We start from the raw sequence: 13,087 nt of genomic DNA, 5'->3' as shown, positions 1-13,087 counted from the left end.
AAGTACAGACAATCTCCAATAGGACAGAATAGAAACTTTAGAACCCTTTGGGCCTCATTAAACACCATATGATGCAGGGAAAAGGGCTAATTGTTGAAGATACGCATGCATCTGCTCAACCCCTGTATCATTGAAAAGTAAACACTGACTCCAAAAGTTAACTATCCTGTCATAAACTTTAGAGAGGAAATAGAAACACTCACCTCATCCAGACAGCGTTCATACTGCTTCCTTTGGTTGTCGTTTTCCAGAGATAGAGCAGAGTTTTCTGCCTGCAGAGGCAAAACACAGTCAGGTAAACTACACATACTGTCTAGATTAATTTTGGATGTGCTGCCATATTATTATTAAAATATAATCCTGCAAATTCTTTCAGGGAGGTATATAATGTCATGGCTAAGTGTCCACTACATGTAACGTGACAAAGGGGTTTCAGTTCTAACCAGTATCTGATATGAGTAATTCAAGCTTTTGATCCTGTCAACTCTTCTTTAGGAACTTATCTTTTGGAAAGTAGCCTAATAACATTTTGACCTGACACAAATGCCCGCACATTAACTTTTTTGCCTTAATGAGATAAAAAAAAAAAAGTTACATTATATTCTCTTGATTCATAGATAAATGGGAGATAACAAAGGAACAAACCTTGAACACAGATTAAAAAAATAAAAAAAAAACAGTCCTAAAGGAAACAAGAATGCACTCAGTAGAACACAGACCTCTTCAACATTGCAGCTGGAAGTTATGACCGTGTTTGAGCTAAGCCATGCCCAATTTTGGTATTGCAGTTGTCATAGGACACACCCCTTTCAGCCTATCCGTGGGGAAAGTTGGTCAGTGCCACCTTGACCTATTACCATCCGACCCACCAGGTTTTGTGATGTTACATGAATGAGTTTGAAAATTTCAGCCCTGTTTGTGCTATGCCACATTGCCCCACCCTCTTGAGGCAAACTGGGCTGAAAAGATGACTTCTTTGCTGGCCCATTACCAACCATGACCAAAGAGGGGCTGTCCACCTCTTCCAGGACCCATTGATAACAAGAGGGGCGTATTTCCTTCCCTGCTTCTTCCCAAAGCCCACTATCAGTGCCTTAGTTTCGCTGACGTTCAGGAGATGGCTGAGTTGAAAGTGGCTACACAGTTGTGCATGTACAGAGAAACAGCAGGGAGCTCAAAACACAGCCCTGGGGTGCTCCGGAGTTAAGGATGAGGGTAGAGGAGGTGTGTCCGCCTACCCTCACCAGCTGGGGTTTGCCCATCAGGAAGTCAAGGATCCACATGCTCTGTGAGGTGTTTAATCCCAGGTCCTTGAGCTTTGTGACAAGCCTGGAGGGATCTATGGTGTTAATGCAGAGCTGTAGTCAAATCAAGTCAGATTTGAAGTCTCACTGGAGACAGGTGCTGCTAAAAATGCACGACGCTATAATTTTCAGGTGTACAAACTCCACTTACAGAACTTCACAGTGTCTGTAAAGGTAATTTAAAAGTACCCCAGGTATAATTCAATTGGTTAGCCCATCAGGGAGCAGAATCCATTCCAGGAACCCAGGAGGTGACTTTCCACTGAAATGATTAATCCAGTAAATCTTGGGGGCCAAGACACCTGGGCTAGCCTGTTATCACTAAACCGCTGTGAGCAACTTCTCTGAACACCAACTTTGCAGAGAAATACAGGAATGGCCAATAATCACAAACATGAAGAAACAGCATTCAGGGAAGCTCTTGTCTTTCATAGTTCCACAGTTTCTGTATTGACTGCAAAGCAACCCAGGGCTACGGCTGTGGAAATCACTAAAGTATATTGTCTGGTTCACTAACACTGGTTGGATGAAATAGCACCCATTAATTTCCCAAGAGTGATCATATTAATCCAGTGTGTGGAGTGTGTACAAGGAGCTCTGCCTTGAAAACATCAGGACACTTGGAGTTTAAAAGGACACAGATCCACCTGAAGGCATGGACCCTGAGAAAGCAGCTCATCTGAAAGTCAGGGAAATCCATCACATGAGGCTGAGCCTTATAAAATATGCATTGTGTGTGTCTACATATGTTGTTGGCCTGGTAGCACTTTGCCTTTGCAATTATTATGATTTCATCAGGTAGCATTATCTCTAAGCATATCGAGTTATTTTCCATATTATTTCTGATTGCTTAGGTGCTAACTTTGAAACTACAGCAGTTAATCATACATGTAGCAAACACACACACACACACACACACACACACACACACACACACACATATCCAGAAGTTTAAAGCATGGATGTGTATTCTGAACACATACACTATCAGTACACATCAGGGGAAAAAGTTATTTTTTTTCTTAAACTGTTCTACTGTGCTAGACCAGAAAAAATGTGTCTGGACATAAGACTTCATCTTACTTCTTCATCTCCCCCTTCTCTTCCTCCTCTTTCTCCTCCTTGTCCTCCTCTAGTTCTCTCCCCTCTTTCTCTCTGTCCAACATTGGCCTCCATTGTTGTCCAAACCAAATGTTTACTAGCTCAAGCTCTGATTTGTTTGTGAACCCATTATTTACATGAAAGTGTTTCCACGTGTAAATGAGAAGAGGCAATTGGCAAAATAATGCAGCCACGTAGAGATCAGTGTTTACAGTTCTGCTAGAAATGTGTTATTAATTTGCAAACTGAGTGTAAAGCAGAGAATGTGCATTCAGTTTGGCACAGTTGGTAAATACATTTGCTACGAGTGTGAATTGTTTCAGAGATAAAGCTTCAAGAATCACTGTTAGTGTTTAAACATTCAGAAAAAAACTGCAAGATAAGATGCTATCTGTCACTGCACACATCCTTGTTCACTTGTTTAGAGAAAAATGAAATTTTAAGATAGATAAAAACTTAATGACATGGTCATTTTTTGTAGTGGGCTTGTTTACCAAAATGATACTAAAGTGTTCCTACCTTCTACTTCTTTTTTCTACAATAGTTGACATGATTGATCTGCAGCAAGCATCGCATCAAACAGTGTATTGCTCTTAATTGTCACATTCCACTCCAAATTCCTTTTCTGCTGCGGAGAGACAGGGCTCCTTTCCATTCACAGAGCACAGCGAGCTCAGTCCATGTTTACTTATTTATCCTCTCACTTTTATTTGTGGTTCTTGGAGCAAATTGTTCATGGTAGATTATATGGAAGGCCCCCAAGTGTGCAGTAATGGCTGGAAAGTAGTTTCAAACTAAATGGAAAATCCTTAATGTTCCTCTGCTTCAGCCTTAAAGTTTAATTACAAATTTGGAACAAATAAAGTCAGCCACCACGAAGAGGCAACAGCTTGAAAATCACAAACTATATTCAGAGGGATTCATGAGGGTCTACAAAGTAGACAAGGAAATTGATGCAATTTAAGGCGCCAGTTGATGCCATCACCGCTAATGACAGCATGGTTATGACTTTATTCTTATATAAACACCCAGTGCGACAACAGAGAAAAATTAAATAAGACTGAAATTATCTGAACCAAGCTTTTGATGGATCACTATATTTTCAGTTATTCAGCAAGGATCCTTGCTGTTAATTATCTGAGTTTGCACCCAATTATCGTCACCTTATGTGGACGTGGAGCACAGCACACTTCAAAGATTTTGAAGTGTGCATAACTGACCAAAGCATTTGCTCGTGGGTCAGCTTCAGTATAACTCCATGCTGTAAGAGGAGGACCTATGAATAATTATTTGTGCCGCAGTGCTTCATGAATTCTCCACATTGCTTTTCTAGTTGTCTAGGGATCATCTCTTATTAGTGAGTTAAGCCCCTCAGCCCTGCTTTATCTGTAAATAAGACCCTACTTAAAGAAAGGACAATCATGGTTGAATAATAAACAACTGAAGGATAATGAAGATTAATCTCAGCAGTTAAAACACATTCATGTTCTCTGAGTGCTTCAGTAGACTTGAATTGAAAATCCACCTTGAGACAAAGTTTACCTGCGATCCCACACAATGATCTTAGAGTTAATAGGTGCTGGGGAGGAGCTGCTCTACAAGAGCCTGGCTCTGTGTGTTCATGCATTTGTGTCTAACACCTTTTGCCATGATTTACAGTCCACTGTTCATGCTGAAGAGCATGCAGTATGGCAGTAGTCACACAAGAATCAATGAGCTGGACATCCTCATCCACCAGGAAGTGATTTTCAGTGATTTTCTAACTGTGGTGGCTATGTCAATGCATGGAGCAAATATATTGTTGTAAATTGTATCTGGTATATATCTATATATCTATATCTATCTATCTATATATATCTATCTATCTATCTATCTATCTATATATATATATATATATATATATATATATATATATATATATATATATATATATATATTGTAATGTACATGTATATTGTTCAGCAGCTTCCAACAAAACTGCACTGCCACAGCACTTTGGTGTTTGGTGTTGTTTAGCCCTGACAATCTTGTCCTCTCCCAGTCACCAAGGCTACACCCATACTGAGGTGGGAAAAATTGCAAAAAGCCACCACACTATAGCACACAAATGTTTCCAAACCATTCTTCAAAAATCCAGCATCCAGATTGAAGTGCCCCACAGGTCTTAAAATTCATCAAGCATGTGCAGGGCAATGTGTATGGCCTGCACATACTCAATACTATAGGCTCTGACTAGATCACATGACAATCCTGGGTCAGTATTTTCAAAACGCTCCGTTTCCCTTCTCCAAACTACTACATCAGATCAAATTTACCCACCTAGAAGCACGTTTTCAAAAAGCCCCGTTTGTCGCAGATAGAAAACTACAGCTCAGTGTGGAGCAAAAAAAAAAGATGACTTTTCAAATTTATCTGGCCTAGTGTGAACACAGACCAAAGCTCCTCCACAGCTATTCTGAAATAAAGTTCATTTTAGTGTGAAAATTCACACCTAAACACCATTTCACCAGGTGGACATTTCACCTCCTTTCAACATCTAAGACAGAGACTGTATAGGTGGTGACAACATGGACCAGTACCACACTGCAGCAAGTGCAAGTGGAAAAGGTTTAATGTTAACGCAACAAAACGCAATGTTGTGGCATGAGAACCAATGCCACAATCAGGTAAATCAGTTTCTAGATCCTCTCTGTCTTTGATGGGAACATGGAAGGGAGAATCCAGTGTCATGCTCATCATCATGCCGCACAACCTATCAGCTTTAATCCTATTCCTACAGTGGAAAAATGATACAGAAATATTGATGGGAAATGACCCGATTCAACAACCTGATCTCACAGAAATCCGTGAAATGAGCACAACCTCTTAACAACGCATTGCGTGCTCCTGGCACATAACCTGTTATAATTATGTGTGGCCACCACAGAAACAGCGTCCACTGAAAGTCAATTAGGATCCGTGTCGTATGGCCACCACGCAAACGCTGTCCACTGAAAGTCAATTTCATGTGGGTGGTAGTTCATAGATCCCGGAAGTGCAAATTTAATCAAAATAAAATAATAAAATAAAAAATAAAAAATCGCCAGTTTTCTAGACTAGGACTACCATATTGACCCGCATAAAAGACGACCCTGATTTTAAGATGACCCCTCTTTTTCAAGACCATTTTTTGGAAAATAGGCTACTTTTTATATGGACAAAATCTTGTTTGAATAAAAAAGCCACCGGCCTGCATCAGGCGGGTCGGCCGCGGCACCGGCTGGTACCGCGCCCACCCGGTCAGGTCTGCGGGATCTGACAGGTGAGCGGTCAGTGCCGCGGTCGGCCCGCCTGGTGCCATGGCCGGTAGGAGTAGTATCTAACATGGAAGGGCGCAAGCCAGTAATTTCGCCTAGGGCGGCACATAGGCAGAACCGCCACTGTATAGTTTATAATGTCAGCATTTTCATATTTTTCTAGTCCACAAAAATCACATTTTAAGCCATTTTGAAATCAATGAACGAAATTTTATTTTAATCTGAAAAACACCGGCGTTACCAAGGCAACGCGCTTCATGCTACCTGGTGACTCCCGGCTTCTCGGCTTCAAAGACGTCACGCCGTGGGTGGTGGTTCATAGATCCCGGAAGTGCAAATTTAATCGGTATTCTGAAAAAAAGGTCTGATTATTAGCCATAACGTTGTAACCACCCAAGGCAGACTCACCACGAGCTATGAGGATGTGTAACGATGGCATGTGTCCACAAGTCCCGTATAATATCAACTTTATTTTAAGAAAACACGTTTTATTTGCGATATCATATCACGGAGAAGCACTACATTACCCATAATCCTAGTGTTTATCAGCGACGTGTCTGAATTGACAGCTTTCATCAATAAAGTCAATAAAATCTAATAAAGTGCATGAAAGTTGATAATGTGCTGATATGTTACGCCATTGAACACAACCCTTTCAGTCAGCGAAACAGAGCGGGTGGACAAACCGTGGAAACACGTCAAAAATAGCACTAAAGATTTATATAGTCTATATAGGCTATATTTTTTTTTTTTTCATAACACATCTTTATTCGTGGTATAAATATAGGCTACATGTTACGGTTATGCTTTTGCTGTTGAAAAACTACCGTATGTATGGTTTTTAAACCTAAATTCACAATGTTTATCCTAACCCGGAAGAGGGGTACCAGAACTACAATTCGTGCAGAGTTGCAACACACAGAGCAGTCCTGCGCCATAGCTTTTGTAGTTCTAACATGTTATGTCTATTATATGAAGTGGTGATCACTAATTTTGCAATCTTAATCAAAGTTTTGGGTGTGGGAAGAACGCCTGAATGGTCAGATTTTAATTTTTTTTTCCTTAAGATAGTGAAATCATGTTTTTTCCATGTTTTGACACTAGTCGGTGGCGCCCCCTATTGGTTTGCCATCGGACATGATAGTAGAGGTCAAGAGCTTTCCAAAAATGTTGACCCCATGTCTCTACCATATTTTGTTGCTGCACTGTAAGTCTTTAAAAGTGTCTCAGGTGCAAGGTTCAAAGGGCACTTGTGGGGAGCAGGAACTGCGCACTGGTTTCACACTGAGATATGTTACTCCATAGGTCAAGACCTTTCAAACGATGTCTTCATTGTTGTTCTGTGACAAAGTTTGATTTTCATCGTGCTCCAAGCCAAGGCTGTCTCAGGTGTACATCTGCAGACCTCTTTTAGGGCCAAACTTGATAAAATCAGTCAAACTTCTTTAAGGGGGTATTTAATGGCCAAATTTATTTATAATATTGATGTTAGTCATATACACAGTCATACTTTTCAATTTGGACCATTTCAAAGCTTTTTTTCCCCATAAAATACTCAATGTTTCATATTTCAGATTTTCCCATTAACTTAATATGGCCACCTGAGACACTTTTAAAGGCTTACAGTGCAGCAACAAAAAATGGCACAGACATGGGGTCAACATTTTTGGAAAGCTCTTGACCTCTACTATCATGTCCGATGGCAAACCAATAGGGGGCGCCACCGACTAGTGTCAAAACATGGAAAAAACATGATTTCACTATCTTAAGAAAAAAAAAATTAAAATCTGACCATTCAGGCGTTCTTCCCACACCCAAAACTTTGATTAAGATTGCAAAATTAGTGATCACCACTTCATATAATAGACATAACATGTTAGAACTACAAAAGCTATGGCGCAGGACTGCTCTGTGTGTTGCAACTCTGCACGAATTGTAGTTCTGGTACCCCTCTTCCGGGTTAGGATAAACATTGTGAATTTAGGTTTAAAAACCATACATACGGTAGTTTTTCAACAGCAAAAGCATAACCGTAACATGTAGCCTATGTTTATACCACGAATAAAGATGTGTTATGAAAAAAAAAAATATATATAGACTATATAAATCTTTAGTGCTATTTTTGACGTGTTTCCACGGTTTGTCCACCCGCTCTGTTTCGCTGACTGAAAGGGTTGTGTTCAATGGCGTAACATATCAGCACATTATCAACTTTCATGCACTTTATTAGATTTTATTGACTTTATTGATGAAAGCTGTCAATTCAGACACGTCGCTGATAAACACTAGGATTATGGGTAATGTAGTGCTTCTCCGTGATATGCTATCGCAAATAAAACGTGTTTTCTTAAAATAAAGTTGATATTATACGGGACTTGTGGACACATGCCATCGTTACACATCCTCATAGCTCGTGGTAAGTCTGCCTTGGGTGGTTACAACGTTATGGCTAATAATCAGACCTTTTTTTCAGAATACCGATTAAATTTGCACTTCCGGGATCTATGAACCACCACCCACGGCGTGACGTCTTTGAAGCCGAGTAGCCGGGAGTCACCAGGTAGCATGAAGCGCGTTGCCTTGGTAACGCCGGTGTTTTTCAGATTAAAATAAAATTTCGTTCATTGATTTCAAAATGGCTTAAAATGTGATTTTTGTGGACTAGAAAAATATGAAAATGCTGACATTATAAACTATACAGTGGCGGTTCTGCCTATGTGCCGCCCTAGGCGAAATTACTGGCTTGCGCCCTTCCATGTTAGATACTACTCCTACCGGCCATGGCACCAGGCGGGCCGACCGCGGCACTGACCGCTCACCTGTCAGATCCCGCAGACCTGACCGGGTGGGCGCGGTACCAGCCGGTGCCGCGACCGACCCGCCTGATGCAGGCCGGTGGCTTTTTTATTCAAACAAGATTTTGTCCATATAAAAAGTAGCCTATTTTCCAAAAAATGGTCTTGAAAAAGAGGGGTCATCTTAAAATCAGGGTCGTCTTTTATGCGGGTCAATATGGTAGTCCTAGTCTAGAAAACTGGCGATTTTTTATTTTTTATTTTATTATTTTATTTTGATTAAATTTGCACTTCCGGGATCTATGAACTACCACCCACGTGAAATTGACTTTCAGTGGACAGCGTTTGCGTGGTGGCCATACGACACGGATCCTAATTGACTTTCAGTGGACGCTGTTTCTGTGGTGGCCACACATAATTATAACAGGTTATGTGCCAGGAGCACGCAATGCGTTGTTAAGAGGTTGTGCTCATTTCACGGATTTCTGTGAGATCAGGTTGGATTCAATGTTCTTTTCTGTAGCTTCATGTTCATAACACAAGCTATCCTCCCACACTCAAACAGATGCAGGCAGTTCACTAGAGTAAAGCATATGTTCATCAGTATGTAGCTCAGGTGTATAATTTTAGATTACAGGTAGGGAAAGTGAAATGAAGCCTATCCCAGCATGCATTGGGCAGAAGGCTGGCCAACACCCTGGACATGTTGCCAGCCCATCACATGGGCTACGACTATAGAGCAGCTAAAAGGAAATGTCACCGGTGTCATCAAATGTTCATAAATACCATGTTTGAAATACATCAGTGACCAAAAAGAGTGTACATGAGTTCTTGCAGTTCTTGTTTTTGAGTGGATTTTCCCTTCAAGGTATGCTGTGCAGTGTGATCAATAATGCCTGTCTGAGACCTCTCAACAGATGGGAAGTCCCATTACTTTTCTGTGGGGAAGGTGTGAAAGAGAGGTACATTCACTGGAACACTGACTCCAAATGTTAACTACCCTGTCAGCATTTTAATTATCACCTCCTGGATATGAATAAGTCCCTTGTCGGCTGCTGTTTCTTTGCCCTCAAGACTGTTCTTCAGCAAAATCTCCTCATTTTCTGTAATATTCCTAAATGAATAGAGCTATGATGAAACAGTCATTGTGCTTGTTTATTTGTCATCTACACATCTCAACAGTGTTTCCGAATGAGGCAACCACACAGACTCCGGTGCTATTTATGAATGGCACACAATAACGGTAATTTATAAACATAATTCAGAGTTATTAGAGTGTTTCTGACATGCTAATCCGTTTTGATTCATTTTTTAATAATATGAATATCCCTGTAGGTGACACCTCTAGAGGAACTGAACCAAGGATTTGACCTTGTAAAGATAATCAAATGAAGTAGATTAAAGAAAGAAATTACACTTTTAATTGATCAAACAGTGCGGCAGTTAATGGATAAAAAAAGGGGGTTTGGGAATGGGAGAGTGGTGAGGAAAGGGAGATGGGGGGGTTGGAGGATAGGAGGTGGACCATGGAATCCACTTTACCTCCAGGGCTCTCAGTCGTTCTAGAAGGGGCTTGGTGTCATTTGAATTTTCCTCCAATCTGCTGCCGGCCTCTGGTGAGCCGGGACTCTCTGCTGTGGCTGTGGGACCCTCCAGACTGTCCTGCTGCTTCCACATTTCCTCCAGGAGTTTGTCCTGGAACGCAGTGAAAGGATTAGATACATAACTTAAAGATACAGGACTTTTTTTTCACATTGTTGGCTGACTCTCCACATGTTAACAGAATTTTTAAAACCCTTTTTTGTACTTTTTGGAAAACAGCATCATTTATATCATTACAGCACTGAGTATCAATACAGAAAAATTCCGACCACTATCACCATCCCATATTTTTGAATTACTTTTTGTACAGTTTGACAAACAACTTCCAACAGGCTTGAAAATTGCCCAAACAAGATAATCCATCATGGAAAACACGAAGCTGTAATTTGCTTTTTGTCAGAGTCTGTGTTTTATTGTTATTTCATTGTGGCTGAACTGAGTGTTTTCATATCAGCGCACACATGACTTTACACTCTGGCAGCCACAGGAAGAAATGGAAATCTGCCAGGAAGTAATCAGTCTTTGCTGGCCAAGACAGCACTTAATTTTAAGACAGGTTTAACACTGTAAAGTTGCATTGAACTGTAAATGACATTTGGTGTTTGTATTGAAGTAGAAATATGCTCAGCATCAACTGGATGTTTTATTTGAATGCATAAAGCTCAGCGGTTGAGAGGCTTCTATTTTTATTTGTTACTATAGATGCATTGAAAAGTGCAATGCATTGTAAAATTTGTGTTTGTATTCCTCCATAGTATGAGGTATGATTCATTTTTGATGGTTTCTTTTTAAACAGGAGATGTTTCGTCCTTTGTCCATCTTTCATTGAAATTCATCATCCAGTGGGTGATATTGATATGCTAACATCAATCATTTGTTTCAGGCATGTATTTTAATTCAGTTGATATTATAATATTCTATTTTGCTTGACTTGTCACTGACACTCTTGTCTTCATACTTGTTTGCATTGTGTGCACAACATGAGATGATGAGATGTTTGTTTCCCTGGTGTTTATTGACCCATAATACATGTTTGCATTATTTAGCAATTTGCATGAATGACTATTGTAAAATATCAGCAGCACAATATTAAAAAGCTCTTGGATAGAAAGCCAATCAAAGAGAAAAAAAAAGAAGTAACAGAAGCCTAGGCATAAAAAGGAAGGAAAAAAAAGAATAGGGTTGGCTTACATAACCCTGCTAAATAATTAGAATGTATTATGAATTATGAGACTTATTTGCATTTGTTGTATGGTTCATTAGTTTTTATGTCTCGCACATTCACTCCCACCAACACTTCCCATAAATTGCATTTCATGAGAGCTGAAGTGTGTGTGTGTTTGTGCATGTGTGAAAGGGTGGGCTGTGGGTGGAGGTTTACAAACTGTCATGGATAAAAATCGATTAAGGAGCATCACACTGAAAGTTTTCGAAACCGCGCCATACTCCAGCAGTCGATTTGTAAGGCCTCTTGGGAAAGATACCTCTCTCATAATTACCTCGATATACAGTACACTCTGCACAAGAAAACACAATGATCCTGCCACTTACTCAGGAATCCTCACAAAGCATGCTTTAAAATTGAATGCTGAACGGAAAAAAAGAAGCCATGATGTGAAAAAGACTTTCAAATTAATTCCATGCTGAGATCAATAGTATATTTAATAGTAAATCTTCTCTAGGGTTCACTAAAGTGTTATTTCTGACAATCTAAACAGCAATTTGGATAATAAAAATGAAAGAATCAATTGTTCACATATTTTCCTATTACAGTTATGTATTGACTTAGTGCAAAAAAAAAAAAAAAAAAAAAAAAAAAAAAAAAAGTGTGATAAGGCAGTTTCCACATAATCCTCTTACCACTAGGCAGTTCAGAACAATGTTATGTCAAAGTTTGTGGACAGGATCTGAGTTGATTCAAATGGACGACGAGGGTGAAGACAACCTTAAAGAGACAGCTTAGATTTATTGACAAAAGGTGGTGCGACTTAGTGGCTATTAGTGATATCAGTGCATGGATATCTCCACCAGGGCAATCCACAGAACAAAGTATCATCAGGGTACGGTAACACACACACACACACACACACAAAACCCCACTAGTAAAACCATCTACACAATGCAGTAGCAATGTAATCCAATGTCTACAGCCCCCATTAGACTGATGTTATAACTTGAAGCTATTTTGTTCACTGAATAGCGCCTTTGTATGTATACACACTGAAGCCTGTAGCTACCACTCTGCCTACAAGCTTTGCTGGCAGAAGAAATTTCAAGAGGAGAAATTCAGTGAACAAGATGATTTTAACATATAATGTTTGTCTACTGAGTGATAAATATTTCAATATATTATTGAGGAAAACATTTTTAGTTACGTTTTCGACAGCAGTCATTTTTACATAGAATAGCAGGTAAAAACAGGCATTACTAATGAGGTTAATTAAGGTTCCCTTCCATTTAAGTGCTGCAGAGCCTTTCCAGTGACCTCGCTTAGACCTAACACCTGTGTTTACCCTGCTATTTCATGTCAAAATTGGCTGTGGTGCAAAAGGTTTATTAACCACAACTCCGACTAGAGGGATCGCTTCAGGAGATAATGTGTTTGCACATCCCTTTCCTAATAGCAAATGAGTCATTCCGACTTGTGTAAATAAATCCAATCTACCCCTTTAAGCATCATTTTGTATGAAATGCAGCCTAAAGCAGCCATGCAGTGGGGCTTTCCTGTCGTACCTTGTATGCTTTCATGAGGTCCAGTGGGTCCACGCTGGGGCCCTCCACTGAGTCCTGGTTCTGTAGTAGAGTTCGTACTGTCTCCTCCATGCTGCGCTCAGAGAAAACAGGTAGAGTGGTGAGGTTGATATCCACATTTATGGGAGATATATAAATAAACATAAGCATTTTATTTCACAATCCCAAGAATTTCTGTCAATAGAACTTGTCTCTTTAAAACTCATTCTCCAACACGGGTAGTACTTGCCTTAGGTCT

The 13,087-nt window shown here is 40.0% G+C and overlaps 1 protein-coding gene across 4 annotated transcripts in view; it reads right to left on the bottom strand.

Moving 5' to 3' along the window:
• The window catches only part of LOC115379824 (nck-associated protein 5-like), a 78,851-nt gene that overhangs the window by 38,836 nt on the left and 26,928 nt on the right, over nucleotides 1-13,087 (bottom strand). For all 4 annotated transcript variants that reach the window (XM_030080740.1, XM_030080742.1, XM_030080741.1 and 1 more), the window contains exons 3-5: nucleotides 12,832-12,922; nucleotides 10,039-10,191; nucleotides 204-272 (exon numbers count right to left, since the gene is read on the bottom strand). In XM_030080740.1, coding sequence (XP_029936600.1) covers nucleotides 204-272; nucleotides 10,039-10,191; nucleotides 12,832-12,922 — 313 coding nt within the window. The remainder of the gene's footprint in view (nucleotides 1-203; nucleotides 273-10,038; nucleotides 10,192-12,831; nucleotides 12,923-13,087) is intronic.

Source organism: Myripristis murdjan, chromosome 21 (genome assembly GCF_902150065.1).
Source record: "Myripristis murdjan chromosome 21, fMyrMur1.1, whole genome shotgun sequence".
Classification (NCBI taxonomy): Eukaryota; Metazoa; Chordata; class Actinopteri; order Holocentriformes; family Holocentridae; genus Myripristis; species Myripristis murdjan.
This window is presented reverse-complemented; position numbering and strand designations above follow the sequence as displayed.